General features: G+C 33.5%; 3 protein-coding genes and 1 long non-coding RNA gene across 6 annotated transcripts; 1 reads left to right on the top strand and 3 right to left on the bottom strand.

Annotated features, from left to right (window-relative positions):
* Window positions 1–239: 239 nt before the first annotated feature.
* On the bottom strand, window positions 240–2860 carry LOC110661063 (triacylglycerol lipase 2). 2 transcript variants are annotated; one of them, XM_021819586.2, is made up of 9 exons: window positions 2390–2860; window positions 2210–2320; window positions 1993–2133; window positions 1789–1899; window positions 1559–1702; window positions 1440–1480; window positions 1003–1082; window positions 822–917; window positions 240–737 (listed from the first exon to the last, which is right to left on the bottom strand). In XM_021819586.2, the coding sequence occupies exons 1-9, from the start codon at window positions 2573–2575 to the stop codon at window positions 418–420; spliced, it is 1230 nt and encodes a 409-aa protein (XP_021675278.1). In that variant the 5' UTR covers window positions 2576–2860; the 3' UTR covers window positions 240–417. The 2 variants fall into 2 exon arrangements, with proteins under 2 accessions (XP_021675278.1, XP_021675279.1); XM_021819587.2 differs by having other exon boundaries at window positions 1039–1082.
* Window positions 2861–3639: 779 nt separating this feature from the next.
* LOC110661066 (uncharacterized) lies at window positions 3640–4310 on the top strand. The gene is made up of 2 exons (XR_009140759.1): window positions 3640–3721; window positions 4056–4310. It is a non-coding gene; the product is annotated as an uncharacterized LOC110661066 (long non-coding RNA).
* LOC110661064 (triacylglycerol lipase 2) lies at window positions 3792–6487 on the bottom strand. Of its 2 annotated transcripts, XM_021819588.2 has the most exons (9): window positions 5872–6487; window positions 5673–5783; window positions 5453–5593; window positions 5261–5371; window positions 5033–5176; window positions 4892–4932; window positions 4679–4758; window positions 4496–4591; window positions 3792–4243 (listed from the first exon to the last, which is right to left on the bottom strand). In XM_021819588.2, the coding sequence occupies exons 1-9, from the start codon at window positions 6124–6126 to the stop codon at window positions 3924–3926; spliced, it is 1299 nt and encodes a 432-aa protein (XP_021675280.2). In that variant the 5' UTR covers window positions 6127–6487; the 3' UTR covers window positions 3792–3923. The 2 variants fall into 2 exon arrangements, with proteins under 2 accessions (XP_021675280.2, XP_021675281.2); XM_021819589.2 differs by lacking the exon at window positions 4496–4591.
* Window positions 6488–6614: 127 nt separating this feature from the next.
* On the bottom strand, window positions 6615–11501 carry LOC110661065 (uncharacterized). The gene is made up of 5 exons (XM_021819590.2): window positions 11222–11501; window positions 10952–11024; window positions 9760–9824; window positions 8885–8994; window positions 6615–7144 (listed from the first exon to the last, which is right to left on the bottom strand). Exons 1-5 carry the CDS (start codon window positions 11336–11338, stop codon window positions 6886–6888), a joined length of 624 nt encoding a protein of 207 aa, XP_021675282.2. The 5' UTR covers window positions 11339–11501; the 3' UTR covers window positions 6615–6885.
* Between the last annotated feature and the right edge of the window lie 13396 nt (window positions 11502–24897).

The following is a 24897-nucleotide window of genomic DNA, read 5'->3' as shown; positions in this document are numbered from 1 at the left end:
CAGTTTGGTTCAAATCAGAGTTTTTTTATTTCACAAAAGAAAAATGACAAAAAAAAAATCAACAATTTGATTGACTCAAATGGAATCAAACCATAATAGTATTGGAATAAAATCCGAAATCATAATCCTACTATTTGATTTAGAGCATTTGGTTCCACAAACATGAACCACTACTCAAACTCAGATCAATTCCATTACGTATTTGATTACATAATATAAAATCATCAACAAAGAAGGTCTGCTGTCAAAAATGAACTTTTGTATTCAACTATGTAACTTTAGAAGGTCATTTTAACAGTTGTAACACTACTGAAAGTGCAGAAGAAAATTTGACCAAGCAAAATAAAAATATAAAGATTGTCACTAGCAAAAGCAAACAAGAGAATCAATCCACATTCTTTTCCCCTAGAGACATTCTTACTGAAGTTTAAAGAAAGCAATGAGAGGCTCATATACGTCTTGCTTAGCATTTTCTCCCATAACATAATCTGCATGAGCATAGTCAGCTCTGTATTGAATTACAAGCTTATCTCCATCATGATCCTTCAGGCTATCGAGCAAGAGTTGTACGTCGTTAACATCAGACAGTGCATCTGCCCCTCCATTGCTGAGGAAGAGAGGAAGGTGTTTGGGAATATTTGTCATCTTGTACACTGGAGGAGTTGGCTGCCCATAGTGTTTCCTGTTCTCATCCTTATTATTGTAATTGAACATTGTTATTGTTCCTTCTCTAATCACTGTCCAAAACTTGCAAATTAGATTCAAAATACATTTTCAACCAAAAAATCTTCAAATTTACTTCACTTTTTAGAAGTGCATACTCTGAGACAGATGCATCATGTTCTTTGTAGATGATGACTGAGGCTCATGGTCTAGAAAGACATCTACAATGGAGGAATTCAGGCAACAATTCTGGCCTGTATATGGCAATAATGTAAATAGTCAGTAATGGAAAATCAAGTCTTGGAGCTAACATTTACTAATTAGGAACACGTTCACTACCTGTGAAAGAAGTCAACAAGTTGGTGCAATCAATACCTGTTCTTTTACATATGTCCTTGAGAAATTTGATTACGGATTCCCTGTACAATTATGAACAAGTTTGCAATGGGGGAAAGAAAGAAAGAAAGAAAGTGTAAAAGAGTCATTTATGATTTATTTTACACATTGAAATGCAGCATCACTATCTGGATTCCAGTTTTACCTGAATTATAGGGAAAAGCAAACAAAATTAACACTAGAAATTCAGGGGGAAATAATTAATTTTTGTCTCTATAAGTTACCAAGGATTGATCTATTAAGTTAAGGTTTAGGTTTAGGAGGACCACGCGGTAATTTTATGCAGTTAAGCAGTGGTAGCAATACAACTGAAACTAAGTAAATACCATGTAGATGATAAATGATACAAGAAAGGTAAGAAAGCAGAGTTGCATAGATACCCTCTTGGATCAAATTCGAGAATACCCCACCGGTATAAAGTCTGTCACAGAAGGATATATGGTTCATTAGAGAAGTTCCACTCCATGAGATAATATAGAAAGCAGCAACCAGTACTCACCTCAGCAAGAAAATTTTGAGCAGAATTTCTTGCAAGTGGGGAGGTCATCTGACCAACATAAGCAATTGGGCAAAGTAAGGCAGCTGATCTCAACATGTTCAATACTTGACTCTTTGAAAAGGAAGCCAGAGCAATCAAAGTACCCTAGAAAGGAATTCAAAAGTTAGTATCTCCATTGTTGTTGATATTGTCCTAGACAACTTGAACCAGTGGACTCTGCAAAAATTTACCAGTGAATGTCCAACATAGTGCAGTTTTTGTCCCGTTTGAACATGAACATACTTATATGTAGCAGGAAGATCATAAGCTACCAGTTCATCCCATGACCAATCCCAATAGGCCTAGAAAATACCAACATCATTAATTAATTCACGCAAAAAAAAGGAAGTGACAAACATGGAGAATAAGATGTGAAAAAGGAGAACGAAAATTACAGGATCATATGGACTAAGTGATATATGGCCACGGCTATATTTCGTTCCCCGAGTGTTAGCTAGCCACACATCATAACCATTATCGGCCAAGAGGAATGCTAAAGATTGTTCTGGTGGTAATAGCAGCCAGGTTATTCCATCCTGCATTCATATCACAGCTTGTTAGATCATACTTTTAATTAGAAATGAAAACCAAAGTCTCAGCTTAATTACTTACCATTAGTAGTCCATGCTGCAACAGAACAGGTGGTCTGTTCCCTGGGAACTCGCCGGACCTCCCAACTGGGATTCTCTGCAAACTGAGAATATAACCATCTTGTGTTGTGACCTGAAATCCATTGAACTTTATCACACTGTCTTCAAGATGAGAAAAATTTACTAGTTCAGAAAAATTTACCGTATGCTCTTCACAGACATAGTTGTGCTTCTCAACCATTGATTTGCAAATGCCATCAGTGTCTTCTGGAACCACTGCAGCTATGCTCCCGTGACTTTTGGCTGGAAACAACTTTGCTCTATTTCCAGCTGCTGACCCACAGAAAAGTATAGATATAAATATTATTAAGGTTAAGCTATTGGCCATCTATAACTATGTATGATATATTTTTTCTCTCTCCACCAAACTTTCAATGGTCTAGCAAAATTTTAGTGGCAGAAGCCCAAGACAGGGACAGAAACACATATCCACATGAAGAGTCTTAGAAATAAAATCTGTCAACAAATTTAACGCTAGGTCCAAACAGGGTTTGTGGTGGGGGCTATTTGTCCTATTAATAAATTCGTTTTTATCTAAATTATATAGATTTTATCAATGGCATGATTCCTTATTATAAAAAGGCATTCCACAGGTGATCAAGACAAAACATGTGGACCAGGAACATAATGTCCGACAGACTCATTTGTCTTGAATAGTTATACCTGAAAATATAATGCCAACTAGGGGCATAAAGGACTAAGACTTACCTTCTTCTGTTCATACATTCTATCCCTGTTATTGACATTGTTCAAATGGGTTTCAAGAAAGATGATAAATGGCAACTTACGCGTCAAAGTCAATCAACTGTGAAAAATACTATGAAGTACATATGATTAGAATAATACGGTGCCATGAAATGATCCTGTAAGTCAACCGTTGCGATCAAACACCCAGAACATTGTTGACATTCTTTTCTTGGGCATGCCGCTAACAAGGTCCTTACAACAAGGGGAAAAACAAAGGGAAGAACTTGAGCAAGAAAAAGTAGCAAACAAGTTGTGTTCATTCTTACCAATGCTCGTTCAAGAAACATCCAGATGGGTAAAAAACCTGGAATTGCTGCTGTTGTTTTATGAATGCCAACAGCAGGATTGATTTTCCCCAAAGTTGTCTGGTAGGTCATAGGTACCCATCTTCAGCGCCATGGATCTTGCCATTAGTCTTCCCTTTTCTTTTTCCTCTCTCCGTCCTCTTGCACTTGACCAGAGGGAGAACCCTTCTTGCAAGTAAATTCTCTCTCTCTCTCTCTCTCTCTCTCTCTCTCTCTCTCTCTCATTATTTTCTTTACTGGTTTCTTAATTTCCCCATGTTAACACATTGGGTGTTATAAAACACATAGGCAATTTATTTATCCCTCATTTTGTGGGTAAGCACCTTTTTCCATAAGTATACAGATCGAGGCTTAGTACTTATAAGGAGCTTGCATAGATATTAACCGGAATGGATTATGAAGATTAGCCATGGACAAACAAGGTAAAACCACCCTGTGAGTCATAGCATCCGAAAAAGATGTTTGAAATTGAAAAACTACCAGCAAAAGCAATTTTTGCAATCAATTTTACTGACATAAAGGTCAAGCAGTTTTATTTAACACCACACAGCCACTGACAGCATTGAAGGGGAAAGAAACAGCAAGAAACACATCTTGCCACAGGATTCTTCCCAAGCAATATCTTCAATGAAGCTTTACGAAAGCGATAAGAGGATCATATATAATTTGCTTAACATTTTCAGCAAAGATAAAATCTACATGAGCATAATTTTCAATGGTCTGAACCACTAGTTTATCTTTAACATGATCTTTTAGGTTATCCAGCAAAAGCTGCACATCTTTGGTATCAGAAAGAGCATCCTTTGCTCCACACCCAAGGAAGAGGGGAACATCATTTGGAATGTGTGTCATGTCATACACTGGTGGTGTAGGCTGTCCATAGTGTTTCTTGTTTTCATCTTCATTGTTGTAGTCATACATTGTTATGGTTCCTTTTTTGATCACTGTCCAGAAACCAAAAATTATGTTTAAAGAACCATACCTTAATGACAAGTCATTCAGATTAGTATACTTTGAAGCAGTTTTCAATATTTAGATTTCAAGTGAAGAGAAGCATCTAGCATTCTTATTGATGAGGCCTAACCTAACTCCAACTATCATCACATCAGAGTAACATTCAGATACTATACTATTTTTCTTAAGCTAGTTTGCTAGTGGTGCTTTGGCTTGGGTAATAGGAATTTAGATGCACTTACTCTGAGACTGATGGATGAGGTTCTTTGTTGCTGTTGACTGAGGCCCATGGCTTAAGAAAACACCAAGCATGGACCTGTTCAAGCAGCAGTTGGGACCTATAGATATGGCACATTGTAATCAACACTGGAGTTGAACTTCTCAAATGCAAGTGCCAGTTCAGAAACTAAGAACATGTATAGTACCTGTGAAGGCAGTCAACAAATCACTACAGTCAACACCTGGTGTACTGCAGACATCATTGATCAGTGTTCTACCTGCATCCCTGTTTCATTAGGGGCAAAAAGGATTCATTTCGACAAATGTAAAGCGTTACATGAATTTTCAAAATAATGTTGAAATTTTACCCTGTTCGATCATGTTTAACATAATAAAAGAATAAGGTTGTTGAAATTTACCCCATTGGATCAAATTCAGCAACACCTAGCCAGAATGATGCCTGTCAAAACAATGTTAAAAATCATATATAAAAATGGTTACCTTTCAGGGAGCATCATTCAATTAGATAATCAACATAGACAAAAGGGTTTAGCATTCACATTGCCAGTTAAGACATCAGCAGCCACTTTTGCAACCGGAGATGTTATCTGACCCATGTAGGCAACAGGTCCAATTAGGGCAGCTGATCTCATCATATCCAACAACTGATTTTTGGAAAAGGCCGACAGAGCAGTCAAAGTTCCCTATAAAAGATTGCAAGCTTAGCATCTCCACTACAGAAAGTGGATTATGGGAGAAAAATGAGGCAGCAGAGCGTGTGAAAATACCAGTGAATGAGCAACATAGTGCAGCTGCTGTCCTGTTTGGTTGTGCACATATTGAAATGTAGCAGGGAGATCAAAACCTGCTAATTCATCCCATGACCAATTCCAGAAAGCCTGAGAAACAAACCAAAATTATTACAAAAATAAAAAAGATTGATTGAGAGAATAACTTCATGTAGAAAGAGGGAAAATAACCGGGTCATTTGGACGAAGCGATGTGTGTCCACTGCTAGATTCAGTTCCTCTTGCATTGGCAAGCCACACATCAAATCCATTATCTGCCAAGAGGAATGCCAAAGATTGACCTGGAGGTAACATCACCCACACTGCTCCATCCTGTCATCCGTTTCATCACTAGGAATATCCACGTACTCTTTAGTTTATCAACATTTGCTAACGAAATCAAATTACCTACCATTAGTATGCCATGTTGTAATAGAACTGGTGTCTTGTTTCCTGGAGTCCCACCAGCTGCCCCCCCTGGAATTCTCTGTAGGCCAAGAATAAATCCATCTTGTGTAGTTACCTAAATCCAATCAAAGTTCCACCAACTATAATTAGCCAGCATTAACGAATAAACTTCATAAACTGAATATTAATATAAGGAATATAACCGTATGTTCTTCACAAGGATAGCCGTGTATCTCCACTAGTGTTTTGCAAATCCCATCACTGGCAGATGGGGCCAACGCAGTCACAACATCCAGACCTTTCACTGAATATAGCATTGATCTCTTTCCATATGCTGATCCACAGAAAAGAATTAGTATGACTGTCAATGTTATAGCATTACCCATCTTCAAGTGCTTCCTTTCTTGCTCCAACTGCCTTGTGTTCCACAATTTATAGAACCCCTGGAGCAATGTCATCAACCGGTTGTTCAAGGCATCTAATGGGTGGGGCGGCCTAACCACTCATTAGAAATCAACCAATGGCATGAACGTCAAAGTTCAGATTGGCAAAAGACTCAAGATTCCACATTCTAACAAGAAATTAGACATATCTTCCATCGATCAACCCAACATGGAAAATAGGGAAGATCATACGCATTAAAGAACATTTTGTCTCAGCTTATTTCAGCATCATTACAAACTTAAGATGCTGTCCGGCAGATGCAGAGCAAATTTAGGCCAGCTGTTCCTCCTTCACTTATACAAAGTTATTCAAATGATTCATTTCCAAGCTAACTTCAATCCAAAATGATAAATTGAATTTTTTACTTCAACACACAATATTTTCTTCCATCACAACTAATTACATTCAGTATAGTCTGGAACAAGTGCCGATTTCTTAGGCAACTTGCAGCAATTATTGAACTACACAATGGCATTTCTTAAAAGAGTAATTATTAGAAATGTTTATCAGGAGAAAAAGGCAAAAATCCATTAACATATATCTCAAATACTCAGATTCTCAGAATAAAATTGTATGAAGAGGATAAGGACATCTGACATATCCCACTAAAAGCAGGACAAAGAGAAAAAGATGATGACATAATGCATCACATCCAAACTGCCAGTTTAGAAGACATTCTTCAATAAGTTTGAAACTACATATATAATCTCTTTTCCTATGATCTCAGGATATCTACACAAAAAAAAAAAAAAAATGCAGGGACTGATGTTGTTCTAACAAGACCGATGGAATTCTCCAGGATTATGTGTTGTAGGAGCATCCTTCAGCATCTTTTCAGATGCTTTACCTTCACATTCGGAGGCTCTGTATCTTGGAAATCTTCTTTTAATAAACTGGAATTGCCACTCCTTAGGTCTCATGCGTGCCAACAACTGCCACCTTTTAGGCTTTATCTGCCCTAGTAATTTCATCTGTTCCTTTCTGTACTTCCTATTTGCATACCATCTTCCGCCTCGCCAACCAAAGCCATACCTGCAATTCAGTAAATGCAGGTAAATGAACAATCCAGAAATTCAAAGTTCTCTCAATTGAAGACTGAATGTCAAAGAACCCATTATCAGTTGAAAAACCTGGATCGAGGATATGATTATTGTAATATCTTTCAGCTATTATAAGCTGAGCCCAAAACTAGGAAAAAACATAACCCTTCTACAAAAATAACAAGAAGCTAATAAGGAATAGGCACCATTAGCCTACTTGTGATCAACTAACGGAAATACTTCTCTAACCATTAACTACATCTAAATCCATATACATCATTGGATCCTCAGCCATCACATCTATTCTCTTCACCAACAACACTCATGTTCTTTGGCCTTTCTCAAACCAAACCATCTTTAGTATTTGGCTAAAATTCTTCAGGTGCTCACTTGTCTCATCAAAATGGAGGAACCTTCTTCAACAACTTTCTTTCACACTCCCCCACATTTAGTGATGCAACTTAGAAATCCATCATTATGTTCTCCTTTTAATGGTTTATAAAATATCTACCTAGCCATCCATGTTTTGGCCATAGTCATTGACAGAATATGCTTTTCAATTTGCAGCCTTCATGATATAGAAAATAAAGCCTTATTGTTGTCTGAAACTTTCTCCATTTAATTTGACCTCCATATTCTTTCTATCCTACATCATCTTGGGGGAAAGCACTCTTATATTTGTATACAGGAAAATTTATCAGGTTCTCTTAGCATACATAAGACATAATTGACGATCTAATATAGCCCCTGCCAGTCAACTACCTTGCAGCTGTAACAACCAAGTCTCATGCTGGAAAGAGACTAGTGAAATGATATGTATATAAGTACCTAAGAAGATTGACTTCAAGAGGCACGGTCAGGACTAATCCCACCACAAATTTTAGGTGGAGTCAGATTATAATAGCATCACACATACATAAGTTTTGAAAAAATTAACAAAATGTGTATGTCACTTTCTCCTCATCAGTAGAACACCTGTGCTGCCATAACTAACCAACAGATGGTTACACTTCTTTAGGCTTCCATAAAGCAAATTCAATATTTTCACTTCTGCATCACTTTAATTTACCCTTAAAGCATGCGACAAATTGAGCAAGTACATCCAGCCTGAACAGATTCATAATAACACATTTTCCTAGCCTAGCTTCTAGATCCATAGATGCAACTCACCCTCAAAATGTGACAACATTACCTTACTGCGAAAGAAGACAGCAAAACAGACAAACAAAGTTTGTTCTAAACCACACTAGCAAGCAGCAAGCTCTTCCCCATTAAAATAAAAAGAAATAGAAAAAGAATTCAATATATATATATATATATATTCAAAGTGGAATTGCCCTTCTTCCCCGTACTAGCATGCTTTCAATTGAGGGAGATGCCATAAACCACTAGAAGAAATGCGTTAAACCACCATTATTTCATGGAATTAACATTGATCTCAAAGTTCTTTTTTTTTTCTTTTGCCCTAAATAATTCATACTCGTTGCAATTTATAACAATTCAACAAACTCTCCTTCACATCCCCAGTTGAGGGGCACATCTTACCACAGCAGACAGCAATCATCTTTTCTTTAACTATGAACTGCAGTTAATAAGGTGCAATCACATTGGACCAATTCTAAAAAGGTTTGACTAATGCCAGACCAAAAAAATGTTGGATAGGAAGAACTGAAAAATTGTCAGTGAAAACAAAGCAATAACACAAGGCCAAGGAAATAAGATAGGAACAAACCCAACAACAAATGTTGTCCCAGCAGTAGCAATACAGGCAGCAACACTGGAACTCCCAGGATCCACAAGCTTTTTAAATTCAGCATGTTCAAGATGATAATTGCTTTTCATCTACCACGTCACAAGAAAAAAAATACAATTATATGCAACAAACAACACCAAAGTCATAGGAAGGGAGTAAGTAGGAAAATTAACATTCAAAGACTATCACAATGCCAGTCTGCTATAACCACAGAAAAATTACACCATTTGAAGTAAACAGAGATATTACTCATAAGATTTTTATTACTCATAAGATTTTTATTACAAGTAATCATGAACACTACCTTTGAATCCTGACGATATTAAAGGGACAAGAACAAACTACGATAACCTTGGATTTATGAAGACAAATATAGGTCACATAGGCATAGCAAAACAAAGAGAAGGCAATCAGAATATTTTAGTATCAGGAACAAATCAAAATGACACAGCACTTGTGACAGGCATAGATGCTGCAAGGATAGCCAAGAAGAGATACCAATTGGAACAATCTACCATTAAAATAAGGCATCTGATACCATTAATGGTTAGCAAAATCAATTCAGTCAATAAGCCTGAACTCCAACAATCTAGGTTCGCCTTTTTCTTCTTCTTCTTCTTCTTTTTTTTTTTTTTTTTTTTTTCTCAAAGGGTGAAGAAGGGGCGTGATGGGTGGTTCTATTACGAGCTTGACATCTTTTTCCACCTACTCTATCCACCAAGCCAAGAAGCATCTTCAAACGGTCCATGTCATAATTATAACCAAATACCACTTGGTAGGAGATACAAAAATATTACCAGCAAAGAAAAATGTAAACAGCAATGACTATCCAGCATTATGCAAAAGAGACTTACAGCATTTTCAATTGATTCAAGTCTTTGATCAACTTTTGAATCACGAAGATGACGTAAGGAATATCCTGCACATTCATTTGCAATTTTCAAAAGATGCTCAGTCCTGAGAAATAATTGAAAAATCCAATAGTGAAAAGTAGGATGCACTTATAACCATACAAGAACATAAATATTGAAAATGAACAATTCATTTTGGTCACAGTCACACCCAGATAACAAGTACTAATTCTTTCTTTCATTATCAAAGATCTGTCATTTTATAGACAAATTATAAAAAGCTTGAACATAAATTGTTAAATTTGCTGTACTACTAGTTTGCTTAATATCTTATGTAAAATGGATGGAACATCGAAACAAATTCATGAACCAAAAGTCAAGTTTTTATGAAGTTCAATGTGAAGGTTTGATAACACATTCATTGTTATCTCACATTGTTTTGGGATGAGGTATTTGAGCTAAATATAAGACTTGGACAAACCTCCTCCCCTTAAGCTAACTTTTGGGGTGCATTTAGGCTCGATCCATTTTCTCTACATGATATTAGAGCTTACCTTGCTTCAATTTTAGGCCACCCGCACATGTTCACCTGCAAACTTCAAGCTCTAGATGTTTATGCCTACGCTTCAAATGTTCGTGCCTAAGCGTGAAGGGGTGTTTTGTCCCACATTAGTTTGGGATGAGGTATTTAAGCTATATATAAGACTTGACAAATCTCCTCTCCCTTGAGCTAGTTTTTGGGTGGAGTTAGATCCGATTCAATTTCTCCCCATTCTTGCATGGTGAGCACATAGCCAAATCAATTCAGTAAATTGACAAGGTTTTCTTCAAATGATTATTTACTGCTGCGAATACAATTGTGCTAGCTATGGTAGCAGAATCCATTTGAGTTATTTCTTTATACTTGCACAAATAAATTCCCAAAATTAGCAGAGTTATGAATTGGGAGGTTCAATCCAAATAGAACTCTTTGAAATTGATTGATGAAACAATTCACTTTTTCAAAGTTCGTATAATCAATATCCAAGCTAATTAACTTACAATTGTTGCAAGTTTCGAAATTATAGCAAAACTTTTATCAGTATTTAACACCAAAATCCAATTTCATTGAATCACAAAAACAACCAACGTCAAGCAAAAATAGATAAAATGGAAGAACTAGGGAGAAAATAAATATAAGTTGAAACAAACATACCAACCCATGCTGTAGCAACTGATGCTAAAGAAGTTCCGACTGTAAACACCACCCTATGACTCTCAAATAAGTCCTAACAGATCCAAATGCCAAAATTGGAAATAAGAAAATATTCAAACAACCAGAATTATACAAAAACCAAAATCAAAAAATTCTGGCACCAACAGAGAAATCGAATTAAATTAAGGAAGAATGATTGAAATTTCAAAATTAAGCTCATAAAATAAAATGAACCAAAATTTTATCAACTTAATGGCGAAGAAAATATACCTTGGTAGTGAAATAGGTGTCCTGAACAGCAGACCATGAATTAAGAGCCTTCTTCTTCAAATGGGGAATTGCCAAGGAGCCAAAAAATAAGGTCCCTTTGCTTATAAATCGATGCATGCTGCATTCAACTCTTGACTCAGTTGAGTTGATACAGCAACGTTGTCGAGTTTTACTGAGCTCCAAAGCATAAAATTTTCGAAGGGACCAAACAGGAGGCTTCTGGGAGCGAGAAGTAGCTGGTTGTCTTCTCAGGTTAATCAAGGTAAATAAGCTAAAGTTTATGATTATAGACCGTCGGATTTGGCTTTGGACTTTTAAGTACATTTTTCAGTTCGATCAGACCACTAACTTTACAGTATAACTTAATTTAGCCTTTTTTTTTTCAATGATTTATTTTTTTATTAGTTTTTCATTAATTATAATATGTGGGATTCAAAAAATTAATAAAATATTTACCTATATTTTTAATAATCAAAAATAATTTTTAAAATATTTAACGATTAAAGTTTTTAAACAATTTTTGAAATAAAAATAATAAAAAAAAAATCTTCAAGAACCCAACAATAACAACTCCGTAAACCCAACAAAAATTCTTCAATTCCCTTACTTCTTTGCTTTTATTGAGACTCTCCTTTATTGAATAATCCTTAAAACAAAGATGTGGTTCCTGCTAAAGGAGCATAAACAATGGCTACAAGCTCAAACGAAGTGCTAGATCAGCACATCAACAATGAGCCAGCCCCCTCAATATGAGAACGTTAGTAGCAACATACAGGTTCAACAAGATGCTCATGCTGATGATTTATTTTCCAGCCCTAGCACATCAAGAGCTATCAATAAAGCAGTTATCGAAATTAATGCCTTCATGAAGCTATTTATAGCTCGCTTCATTTCAAGCATCCCAATGAAGAAAATATCTTCAAACTTGCAAAAAGTGACGAGAGGATACCCAAAGAAGTAGGTATAAAGCATAAAATTTCAATAATTTTAATTTTATTTCATAAAAATTACTGTAACAAAAAAATAAAATTTGTAAGTTAGCTTAATCACATATCAATTATTTTATAAATAAAATTATCTTATTTTATTAATTTAAAAAAAAAGTTAAGATACATAAAATATATCTAATTTCTCCTAACCGTCAAATCTCTCTCTTTTTTTTACTACTAGTTAGATAATTTTATTTATAAAATAGTTGACAGGCTAGCAGGTTAACTTAAAAATTTTTAATTTCTGATGAAAGTAATTTTCATGAAATTAAATTGAAATTTAATAAGTTTTATTAAAAAAAATTAAAATTTAATTACTTTTATAAAAATTCTTATAAAATTAAGTAATCACGTATGATAATTACCAAAAAAAAACCTTTGTCAATATGTAGTGAAATTCAATCAAGTAATAATTCAAATAGAAAATTTGAACTTTGAAGTTATTATAAACGCGGTAATGAAAAATTTTAAGTTCATTTGACTATTCAAGGATAGTATAATGCCTCAGAAGAATTTCTCTAAAATCATGGAAGAGGCACAACAATTCATCAAGCTAAATGACACAAAATGTGCATATTACGCTAATCACAGAGAGACTATAAAGAAACTTCACGATGACAATGGGAAAGGTGACCCCAACGATGGACGATCTAATTAGAGTGACAGAAGTAGATGGGATCACAACTAAGCAACTATATAATTTTTAATGCTCCTTAGGCTGATATTCTTTGATGAGCAAAACAATAAGGGGAACATCTCAACTGGGCAAAAGGACTTGAAGAAAGCTCGATAAAGATAGAGCAAATATTATGATTTTCATCAGTATTATGACCATCACACTAAAGAATGATGTAACCTAAGAAGCGAGCTTAAGCACTTGATTCAATAAGGTGCTTTGAATGACAACTTCATTAATTGCAACAACAAGGACAAAAACTCCTAATTCACATCCAAAAGATGATGAGTCCTACAAAGAGCCTACTGGGATAATCAACATCGTATATGGTGGTAACACTAAAGGAAAATAGCTCCACATAGAGAAAAAAAAATACTACCAAGCCGTCTTCTTTATAGATCGGCACATTAAACAATAGACACTAGCAATCACACTCACAAAAAAGAGATATATAATGGCTAGGGTTGAGCATTCGGTCAATCTAATCGAAATGAATTGAGTTTTCAACTAACCGAATTATTAAACGACTCTAAAAATATTAATCGAATCAAATCGAAATTGAAAGAAAATCAAAATTAATTAAAACTGAAAATATTCGATCAATTATCTGTTATAATTAAATTAACCAAAAAAATAAAATATATGTTTTATATTATTAATTATTTAATAAAATATTAATAAAAATAAATATATTCTTTTTTATTTATAAAAAAATAATAAATATAATTTAATATTAATAAGATAATAATTATAAGTTAAATATTGTTATAAAATCATAAAAGTAATAATTATAAATAATATAATATTAATAAAATTATAATTAATTTATTAATTAATTAAAATTTGGTTATTTTGATTAATTCAGTCTCCAAATCAAAAGTAACTAAATTGATAACCGAAAATTAAAAATTTTTATTATCATTAACCGAAAATCAAACCAAACCGAACTAAATTTATTCTTACTGAAATAATCAAATTTTATCGGCTCGGTTCTATTATTCTATTATAACCAAATAATGCACACCTCTAATATTGGCTTCCTTTGGAATAAGTTATTTGCGAGAAAAGAATTCAAGTAAATTCTCACACAATCATATTTGATTTCTATTTCTATAAAATAAGTTTTTTTAAAATTAAAATAATGACCAAAATGAAATAAATTAAATTAAATTTTTATAAAATTCTAGTTTCCAAATAGGAGGAATATAAATTATTTGGGTTATTGTTATCCCCTCCACTATATGTGAGATAAACATGGTTGAAGATTAGAAATATTTATTTAGTTGCTAGTAGAACTAACTAATAAATTCTATATTGTGGAGGAGATGCATGAAAATTACGAGAATTGAATATATTATATTGAGTATTATTAAATAAAAATATCTTTTTAAGAAAAATCTTGTGATATTATAATGAATATTTCAATTCTAGGATTTATTGTAAAATTTGAGAGCCTTAAAATCACTTAAATTTTAGTTTTGATTATTGTTTAAATCTGAGTTGTGACATATTAATATTTTCTTGTCATATGCAACATCTTCTTACACTAAAAAAAAAAGATTGGTAACCGATTTAGCAATCAATTCAGTCGATTATAAATAGCAACTGACAACCAAATTGGTTGCTAAATTAATTTAACTTTAAAAAAATAAAACTTTTGATAAAAAACTATTGATTGCTAGTAGCAACCAAAATCGATTGTAATAGCAACCGAAACATGATCAGTTGCAAACAAAAATTGATATATTTAATTTTATAATTTTACAATTATTTTGTAAATCGGTTGCTATTTGTAACTAATTTAGTAATCAAAAACTCGGTTGCTAATTTTAAAAAAATTATAAAAAAATTAAATTTCCAAATAAGAAATAAAAAATTTAAAAAAATAAAATTTTCAAAAATTACTAAAATAACAAATTATTAATGAAAATTAGTATTAAAAATTAATATAAAAATATTATAAAAAATTACTAATAATAACTATTATAAAAAAATATTAACAAAAAATTAAATATAAAAACATATTTATAAGACAAATTACTAAAAAAATTACCATATATATGTGACATCCTTACTTTAGGTAGTCCGTACATTTTATTGTTCTTATAACCAATGTCTGTCTGGATAGCCAGAATGTCTAGAACTATATTTAAACTAGAGTGAGGAGTCATAAATAACTAAAATACTGATAAAAAAAATTAAGGAAAAATTTAAGACATAAAATGCAAAGAGGTTAAATGAGCCAAAGCTACAGTGATGGGTAACTAACGGGAAGCGATTGCGAAGACAGTTGGCAACCCTAGACCTGTGGAAAACCATGTGAAATAATTTTGGAGACTCCACTAAAGGATTATGGAGGCTTAGATGACAATAGATTGCTAAGAAAACACAAGAAAAATTTAGTTAATCGGTATAGATAATTTTAGTTCATTAAACAAAACGAAAGGCATTTTGGTCATTTCACCTTCAGAGATAATTTTTGACCAACTTGTCCATTTAAATAAATGAGATTTATATCCTAAAATATGAGTAAATATAGCTAAAAAATTAATTAAAAATGATAAAAGAAATAAGAAAGAAAAACAAAATAAAATGAAATTAAAAAGCTATTTATGATATAAGAATGATGCAAATAAAATCTCACAACCAATAGAAATTAGACAAACAATTATAAAAGAGACAAAATGACTAAAAGAATGAAAGAAATCATCTTCTCTATTTTTTTCTTCTTGGCCAATAACTCCTTCATAACTATTCTCCATTTTTACTCCTTCTTAGATTTGATTTCTTGCCTTCTTCACCATATTAGCTCTAAGTCCCTAAAGGAGCAGAAGCATGAAAATTATTAGATTAGAACATTGAATTCAAAATTTTTCTTCTAGGGTCTCATGCATCATGCAAGATTCATTATATACCTAATTGATTTCAATGTTCAATTACATATTAAAACCCTTTTAATATGTATTAGGATCTACATTTTCCATTTAAGATTTTAGAATTAACAAATTAATTCATTAGAACCTTAGATTAATACAAGAACATGTACACTAACCTTTTGATGCACTGTAGATATGTTTGGTACCTTTGAGAAGCACCTAGGACCCCAAATATTGTCCCTCTAGTTTGTCCACACCAAGATCACCAATGACAGCCCCTTGAACAGCTTTTCAAGCCTTGCCAACCAATTAGAAAATAGGGATTTGCTTTTAGGGAGGTTGTAGATATATATAGGACACTAGAAACAATTTCTAGCAATTTTAATTCAAGAGAATATAGGCAATTCTCTTTGAATTAATGAGAGAAGAAGAAGAAGAGAGGAAGAAGCCTCTATGGGTGGCGGCATCTTTGAGAAAAAATCAGAATATATTTTTTTCTTTCATAACATCACATTATATAATTAGGTTATCACTTAAAACCCTTGCCACATGTCATCTTCTGATTGCATCTTAATTTTAATTGACCTAATCACATTAAGCCAAGTGTCAAAGCTAGGTTTAATCTTGACTTTGAACATCATGCATGATAGGAAGACAAATGACAAACCATGATGCCATGTGTCACCATCTCATGGTACCACATGTCACCCTGTGAAATAACCAAATTACTCTTGTGTTGTAATTTTGAGTTTTCAATCCAAAATAATTATTTCTCCTCTTCTAATCAATTTATATCAAATATAAATTAATTAATTAATCTCTATTAATTAATTTCACATAATTAAATTCATAGTTAAACACTTTAAATATAAATTTAACTTATATTATACATTCAATAACCAAGATTTGGTTTCAAGCCATGCTAAGGACTTTGCAATCTAATTGCAAACCAAACCTATTTAATTAATCAATTAAACTCTTTAACTAATTAATTAAATCACATTTAACTTGGTAATTACTTGTGTATGTGTATGACTCATTAGGCTCATCACTAATTGGCAATGAGATATGATATTAACTCTTAATATCATCAGAACTCTTTCTTACCATAAATGATTTCTCTAAATCATTTTATGCACCTCATAGACCATGGTTAATACCTAGCATAGCATGCCATGGCCACCCAATTAGTAATAAGAAATACCTTAAATGAACCTTTAATTATATGCTACCATGCACTAGAATCTCTCTGTTATAAAATCTCAATTCAAGCTGGAGTCATGATTTATGTCAAACCCCATTTGCTATGAATATTATGTTCTCTTTTAATTCTAATTCTTAATTAAAAAGATTTTCTCATCAGAAACTCTTTTCTGATTAAATCTGTCTGTCCTGGCCAGGAACTTGAAACATCAAGAATAATTAAATGAACATAGGATTTTATCCCTATTTACTTAGGGTAACAAATTCCATCTTGATCAACACCTACCTCCATATATAACTAGTAGGAGCCAACACATGCCCATATACCCATACATAGTACAAGTATGAAAGCAGTATCAAACTCAAACCACTTATATACAAGATAACTGTGTTATCTCAGGTCTAAAGATTATATGCACTGATATGATTTATGACAATGCATTGACAAGAGTAAACTCCACGTGCTTGTCATAAGTGTCACTGGTTTGGCCTACTAATCATGTATAAGTGCCTATCATGTTTGTTATATGGTATGAGACTCACCATTCCATCTTATTTATATCTCATATAAATATCTTGGGAACAAACATGAATACAATGTTCATTTAATTATTGTGAAGTATCTTCGATTGTGAACCAATTTATGACACTTTGTGCTAGAAATACTGTCACTCACATTCTTAACAACTTAAAGAATAGAATTTCTAACAAAATATCAATGGATATTTTCTATTACACATAAATATATTATGTAAACGAAAAAGTGAAATTGCCTTTTAATTAATAAAACATGTACAAGATATATACTAAATGATATGCTCTAGGTTATACTACTAACAATCTCCCACTAGCACTAGAGCCACTCATTACAATACCTTAAACCCATCTTCTCAAGATGACGGTCTAACTAAGCTTGTGACATAGGCTTAGTTAATGGATCAACTGGATTTTCAGCTGATGCTATTTTCTGCATGGCTACATTTCCTCGCCCAACTATCTCTCTGATAATGTGGTAGCGCCTTTCTATGTGTTTGGATTTTTGGTGAGACCAGGGTTCCTTACCCTGTATGACTGCTCCATTATTGTCACAGTAGAGTGGAACTGCTGACTCAATAGAAGGAACTACTGCAAGTTCTGTCACGAACTTATTTATTTAAACAACTTCCTTTATAGCATCTGATGCAGCAATATACTCAGCCTTTGTAGTGGAATCTGCAGTCGTACTCTGTTTGGAACTCTTCCAACTGACTGCAACTCCATTACAAATGAATACATATCTAGAGGTAAACTTTCTATCTTCGATATCTGATCGGAAATTAGAATCAGTATAACCATCCAATTGCAAGTCACTACCTCCATATATCAAGAATAAATCCTTAATTCTTCTCAAGTACTTAAGGATATTCTTGATCGCTATCCAGTGTTCCAAACCTAGATTGGATTGAAACCTGCTAGTCAAACTAAAAGCATATGCGATATCCAGCCTAGTACACAACATTGCATACATCAAACTTCCAATAGCTGAAGCATATGAAATCTTAGCCATTTTATCTCTTTCTTCAGGTGTCTTTGGAGACATCTCTTTAGAAAGGTGGATACTATGTCTCACTGGTAATAATCCTCTCTTGGAATCAAGCATGCTAAACTTTTTTAACACCTTTTCCAAGTATAGACTTTGGGATAAATCAATTATTCTTTTTGCTCTATCTCTATAGATGCGAATCCCAAGAATATAGGTTGCCTCCCCTAAGTCTTTTGTAACACCCCTATGTTCGGTAGTGCGTTCTATTGTTCTGGTGACCAGTGTCTATCCGGACAGCTAGGATATCTAGAACTACATTTAAATGTTAGTGAGGAGACATAAAATAATAAAATACAAGAAAGGAAAATACAAGAAAAACAAAGGAAAAATAATAGCAAGGAAATGTAACCAAGTTAAACGAGCCGAAAACCGTAGCGATGGGTAACCGCACCAGGAAGTTGTGGCGTAGACCGTTGACTAGCCTTGGACGGCGAGAAACCCTGGAAAATATTTTTAAGACTTAAATAAACATCTATTTAAGTATAAATGACATTAGAAATGTCAAAAAAAATTAAGTAATTAGTACAAAGAAAAATGAGAAATCGAGAAATTGACAAAAATCGGTGTTACCGAAAAATCGAGAATATAATCCGAAGTGGGGCATTTTGGTTATTTGACACCTAGAGTTGCCTTTTGACCTCAATGTCCATTAAAAATAAATGATATTACACTTTAGAAATATCATGAAAAATTAAATTGTGGTACATTATGTAAATAGTGAAAAAGGGGGGATAAATGTGTAAATAATGGAACTTGAAATAATTAAACATTTAATTATAAGTTAGTGCTCCACTAACTCAATCCTTGGACACCTATAAAACCACTTGGGACAGCAGAAACATTCATTTTCTACCTTAGGAAAAAAACCAGCCGGGAGCCTCCATTGAAGAAACTCCATGGCCGAATGAATGGACTCCCATGCAACCATGAAGTGAGTCCCTTTTTCCACTTGATTTCTTCACTAAAGTTTGTCTACACAACATGGGAAAGAGATAGGCAGTAAGAAGGAGAGGATTTGGTGAAGTTTTGTGAAGCTCAAGTTGAGGTTAGTGCTTAATATTTCCAATTTCCTTCACTAATCCTTGTGTTGAGCTTTGGGTAAGTTGAATTGCTAAGAAAAATTGAGGAAATGATTGAGTATTGATGAACCTTGGTTTTGGCAGCCATGAAAATGCATGGTTAGTGACTTATTCTCTATTTAATGGGTGGGAATTAAGGTTGGTTAACTCAAATGGAAGTTGTAGTAGGTTAATGTTCAAGTATATGCATATTAGTACTTGAATTAAGGGTTTGAAATGGGACCTTGATGCTTTGGCAAACTGCCATATTTAGCAGCCTATAATATTATAAATTTGTGCATGTGAATATGAAGTTTATTAATGAAATATGATAGTGTTAAATTGTGAGCAGCATGTATAATTGATATTGAGGTATGAGTATATGGAAGTGTATGTGTAATATTGATATTGAGATATGTTGAATTTTGGTGGAAGTGAATATTGAACTTGAATGATGTATTGTGTGCATTGAGCACTTGAGTGTTCTGCCCAAAATGTTTGCTGAAATTGTATACAATATGTATAGAAGTGCCATTGATTGAATATTGAAGTATTGGAAGGAGGAGGATTGTCAAAATTAAAAGTGTGATGTTCAAATACAGGTTGTGTATGTTGGCAGCACCTAAATTTGGTCATAGGTGCAAAACTGTGAACCTAATTGGTATGAGGCCAATGGGGGGTGAAACTAGACACCAAATAGGCCAACTTTCATATAGAAATATTGCCAAAATTCTGCCTAGAAACTGACCTTAAAAATGACCAAATCCAGAATGGTAACCTTTCAAATCCAGATTTTTGACCATATGAACAGTAGTCATTAGGATGATCATAATTCACTCAAAAAAGGTCCAATTAACCTAAAATTTTTATCATGGATAGCTTAGACATAGAGCTACAATTCTTGTGAAGACACCAAAGCCTAGAAATGGCCAGAACCAAGTCAAATAGCTTGCATAAGTTCGGGTACCAAAACTGCCAGAACTAAATGTGATCTAAAATTGACCAAATTTTGCACTAAAGGTGCAATCTGTCCAATTTTAGTAAATTGATCATATCTTAGTCTATACAACTCAGAATAACTTGAAATTTTGCCCCGAGTGCAATAAGACATAGAGCTACAATTTTGCTTCTTTGACCAGAAGCTAAAAACTAAGAGAAATAGGACTTTAAGCTAGACCAATCTAGCACACAAAAATTGAGAACGTGACATTTACATACAATGATGCTTGAAATAATTTGGCAATGAATGCCAACTTGTAAAAATGGTAAAATGTAGTATATTGGTAGCATATTGAAATGCAAAATGTGACATATTGGTAACATTAAACCTAATTCACCTAGAGTGCATTAAAAGTTAACATTATAGGTTGACTAATGAAATGAGTAGTATCAATAAAATTTAATTATAGAACCTTATGATTAGAAACAATTTAACTGAGTACTGAAACACTTTAAATTGTGTGTTTCAGTTGAAAAGGATATTGAAGAGCATAAGGAACATTGAGTCAAGGCCAAGAGGTGACTCATCTGAGGTCTGTGCACAATACTTTTTATATTCACTGCTTTTACTAGAAAATTTATTTGGAGAAATGAGTTATGAATAGTTTTTTATTGTTTTGGCTTTGAGAATATTATTTGAAAATTATTGTGCTGCCTACTTTGCAAATAGAAATTTTGAGATAAAATGTGATTTGTGATTTGTATGAAATATTTAAATATTGTGATTTAAAATTGTTTTGATTCACACTTGGCATGACAATTACTATGTTCCTCCTCCATTTATGGGGTGAGTATGACTATATTCCTCCCTCTTTGACTTGCCAGTCTAAGGTGAGTATGGATGAGTTCTCATTAGCTAGCTAGACACCTCCCTCATTGATTTCGATTAGTGGGGTGAGTATGTCTTGTCGTGGTGTACAATACGGCATGTTTGGAAAAGTTTGTGTTATGACCTAAGTTGTGTTATTTATTGGCAACACTGTGTTATTCAATTGTTTGATCAAATTTGTGTTATGTAAGCTTTGAAAAATTGTGAATTGTTTGAATTGTAAATTATCAATAAAAGTTTTATATACCGCATTTTAAATTGTTATTGTGCACCACTGAGTAAATTTTACTCAGCGATAGCTTTTTCATTGTTGTCGCTGGTAGACAGATAGACAAAGCAGCAGAGTAGGCTGCTTGTGCTACATTTTGGGATTCTGCCGGGTATATTGAATATACCATATTTTTGAAATTTTGTTATAATGTATATGCACTGTATGTATATATTGTACTTGGTCTTGAGTAGTTGTAAAATAAAGTTGTAAATTATTTTGGCCTATCAAAATGTTGTATTACAATTCTCTTATTTCAGCTTTTGAAATACTCATTTATTTTGCCCTTTATCTTTGAAATTGCTGAAAATGATATTGAACTGAGTTTGAATTGTGTTGAGGACATTGAATTGTGTTGAGCCATATTGGAGTTTGGGATTGAAGAAATATATTGGAAGTGCTTTTTCCAGGTTTTTGAAAAACTGTTTTATTCAAAATACAGATAGCACTCTGCCAAAATTTTTACGGAAATTGCTGATACTTCAGATTTGTTAATTGGTTTCATTTCAGTTAAAAAACAAAAAAAAATTTAACACCTGTAAAAAATGCTCACCACTGTAAAAAGAAATAAGAAAAGGTTTAAAATCCCTTGTAGTGTATTTAATGGGTTATCAGTAGACGAAGTTTGGTAATTCATTTGGTATACTGCGGGATCATGTTATGCCTTACGAAGGGGTAGGGTGTGACATCTTTCATGGAGAATGTATTTGACAACCATACCTTTACAGTTGTCAACATACCTGTGTCATTACCCATCAATAAAATGTCATCCACATATAAGGCAAGGAAAGTGACAACACTATCACTAATCTTCTTATATACACATGGCTCATCCTCATTTTTTATAAAACCAAATGACTTAATGGCTTCATCAAAACGGATGTTTCAACTCCTCGAAGCTTATTTCAACTCATAAATAGATCGCTTTAGCTTGCATACTTTGGAACCATCTTGGGATTCAAAACCCCTAGGTTGTTCCATGAAAATATTTTCTTCAATGTATCCATTAAGAAAAGCTGTTTTGACATCCATCTGCCAAATCTCATAATCATATTATGTAGCTATTGCTAATAGAATCCTAATTGATTTAAGCATGGCAACAGGCAAGAAAGTCTCCTCATAGTCGATTCCTTGTCTTTAGCGAAACCCTTTCGCTACTAGCCTTGCTTTATAGGTCTCTACCTTTCCATCAGAATCAATTTTCTTCTTGAAAACCCATTTATTCCCTATAGGTACAATACCTTCAGGTGGGTCAGCAAGATTCCAAACTTGATTCTTATACATAGAATCAATCTTGGATTTCATATCATCAATCCATTTTGAAGAGTTTATATCTGATATAGCTTCTTCATAGGTAAGTGGATCATCTCCATGATCTACTTCTTCAACAGTAAATAACTCTTATTCTTCTTCATGAAGAAAACCATATCTCATTGGTGGGTGAGATATCCTGGTTGATTTGCGAGGAACATCTGTAGATGTTTCATCAATAGGTGTAGGTTGACTAGATGGATCTATATCCATCTGATCTGTTTGTTGGTCAGAATTCTCTAATTCTAACTCTATTTGCCTTCCTTTGCCTCCTTCTTGAGCAAACTGTTATTCAAGAAGTGTGGCATCTCTATTTACCACAACCTTTTGTGATGTAGGCAAATAAAAATAATATCCAAAACTCTCTTTTGGATATCTAACAAATCGATCTTTTTCTGATCTGGTTTCCAATTTATCAGTGTTTAGCTTTTTGATATAAGCTGGATAACCCCAAATCTTAACATGCTTAAGACTTGATTTTCTTCCATCCATATCTCATAAGGTGTGGAAGATACTGATTTTGATGGAATCTTATTTAGAATATGCACAGCTGATTCTAATGCATATCCCCAAAAGGAGATTGGCATATCAGTATAGCTCATCATACTACGTACCATATCTAACAGGGTACAATTTCTCCTTTTAGATACACCATTCAGCTGTAATGTTCCTAGAGGAGTCAACTGGGAAACAATGTCATGCTCTTTCAAGTATTCATCAAATTCAATACTCAAGTATTCACCTCTACGATCTGATCGAAGAGCTTTAATACTTTTTCGTGTTTGATTTTCTACTTCAGATTTAAATTCTTTGAACTTTTCAAAGGATTCATGTTTGTATTTCATCAAATACAAATACCCAAACCTTGATTTATCATCAGTAAAGGTAATAAAGTAATGAAAACTACCTCTAGCCATTTCTTTAAATAGACCACATATATCACTATGTATTAGCTCCAAAATATTTTCAGCTCTTAGGCCTTGTCCAACAAAGGGTGATCTGGTTATTTTGCCCTGAAGGCAGGATTCACGAGTTGGAGTAGGTTCAGAGCCTAATGAGGATAGAATCCCCATTTTCTCCAGTTTTGCAATCCTGTCTTCTACAACATGACCTAATCTTAAGTGCCAAATATATTTTAAACTTGAGTTGATTTTTACCATGGCATTGCATTCTTTTAGATTGCTTGCATTCATTTTGTGTTTATCATTATTATCCAAATAATAAAGAGCATCATGCATATAACCCGAGCCAACATATTTATTTCCAAAATAAATATTACAAATATGATCTGTGAACTGAAATTCATAGCCATTTCTAGTCAAACTAGATATAGAAATGATGTTCTTAAAAGCATCAGGTACATATAAGATATTATTCAAACACAAAACATGTCCAGACATGTAAAAAGATTTAGATCCTATGGCTAAAGCTTCAACAGTTGAGCCATCGCCAATCCGGAGTCTAACATCTCGAGAACGCAAGCTGTTACTGTTTGCTAGTTCCTGCATATCATAAGAAATGTGAGAACTGGCACCAGTATCTAAAACCCAAGCTGTAGATGAACTATGAGCTTCATCAACATCTAAATAACAAGATATAGACATACCTTCTGAAGGTGAATCCTTCTTGTCCTTCAGAGAAGCAAGATACTCTTAGCAGTTCTTTTTCCAGTGCCCATCCTTCTGGCAGTGGAAACACTTTCCTTTGCTTCCATCAGCTTTGGTCTTCCCTTTTTGTTTAGCTATCTTCTTGGAAGGACCAAGAATTTGAGGTTTCTTTTTCTTATTGCCCTTCTTCTTGTTGGACTTTCCAGCAGAAGAAGATGCAATCAAAGCTACCTCTTTTCCTTTATTGCCTGGCATATTCTTTTGGGTAATAACCAACA

This window comes from Hevea brasiliensis, chromosome 10 (genome assembly GCF_030052815.1).
Source record: "Hevea brasiliensis isolate MT/VB/25A 57/8 chromosome 10, ASM3005281v1, whole genome shotgun sequence".
Classification (NCBI taxonomy): domain Eukaryota; kingdom Viridiplantae; phylum Streptophyta; class Magnoliopsida; order Malpighiales; family Euphorbiaceae; genus Hevea; species Hevea brasiliensis.
Note: the sequence above shows the minus strand (reverse complement) of the source record. Positions and strands in the feature narration are given on the sequence as shown.

Bases quoted from the DNA above. Each gene is read 5' to 3' on its own strand.
- LOC110661064 (XM_021819588.2), bottom strand. From the start codon at position 6,126: ATGACATTGCTCCAGGGGTTCTATAAATTGTGGAACACAAGGCAGTTG. The intron at 4,933-5,032 runs GTGAATGCTAAA...TTGTTTTGACAG, and splicing joins CTGATGTCTTAACTGGCAAT to GCATCATTCTGGCTAGGTGT. The intron at 4,592-4,678 runs GTACTATACATG...CCATATCTATAG, and splicing joins TTTGTTGACTGCCTTCACAG to GTCCCAACTGCTGCTTGAAC.
- LOC110661065 (XM_021819590.2), bottom strand. From the start codon at position 11,338: ATGCATCGATTTATAAGCAAAGGGACCTTATTTTTTGGCTCCTTGGCA. The intron at 11,025-11,221 runs GTATATTTTCTT...TGGATCTGTTAG, and splicing joins ACACCTATTTCACTACCAAG to GACTTATTTGAGAGTCATAG. The intron at 9,825-10,951 runs GTATGTTTGTTT...ATGAATGTGCAG, and splicing joins AGTTGCTACAGCATGGGTTG to GATATTCCTTACGTCATCTT.
- LOC110661063 (XM_021819586.2), bottom strand. From the start codon at position 2,575: ATGGCCAATAGCTTAACCTTAATAATATTTATATCTATACTTTTCTGT. The intron at 1,703-1,788 runs GTAAATTTTTGC...ATTCCTTTCTAG, and splicing joins ACTATGTTGGACATTCACTG to GGTACTTTGATTGCTCTGGC. The intron at 738-821 runs GTATGCACTTCT...AGTTTTGGACAG, and splicing joins CATGATGCATCTGTCTCAGA to TGATTAGAGAAGGAACAATA.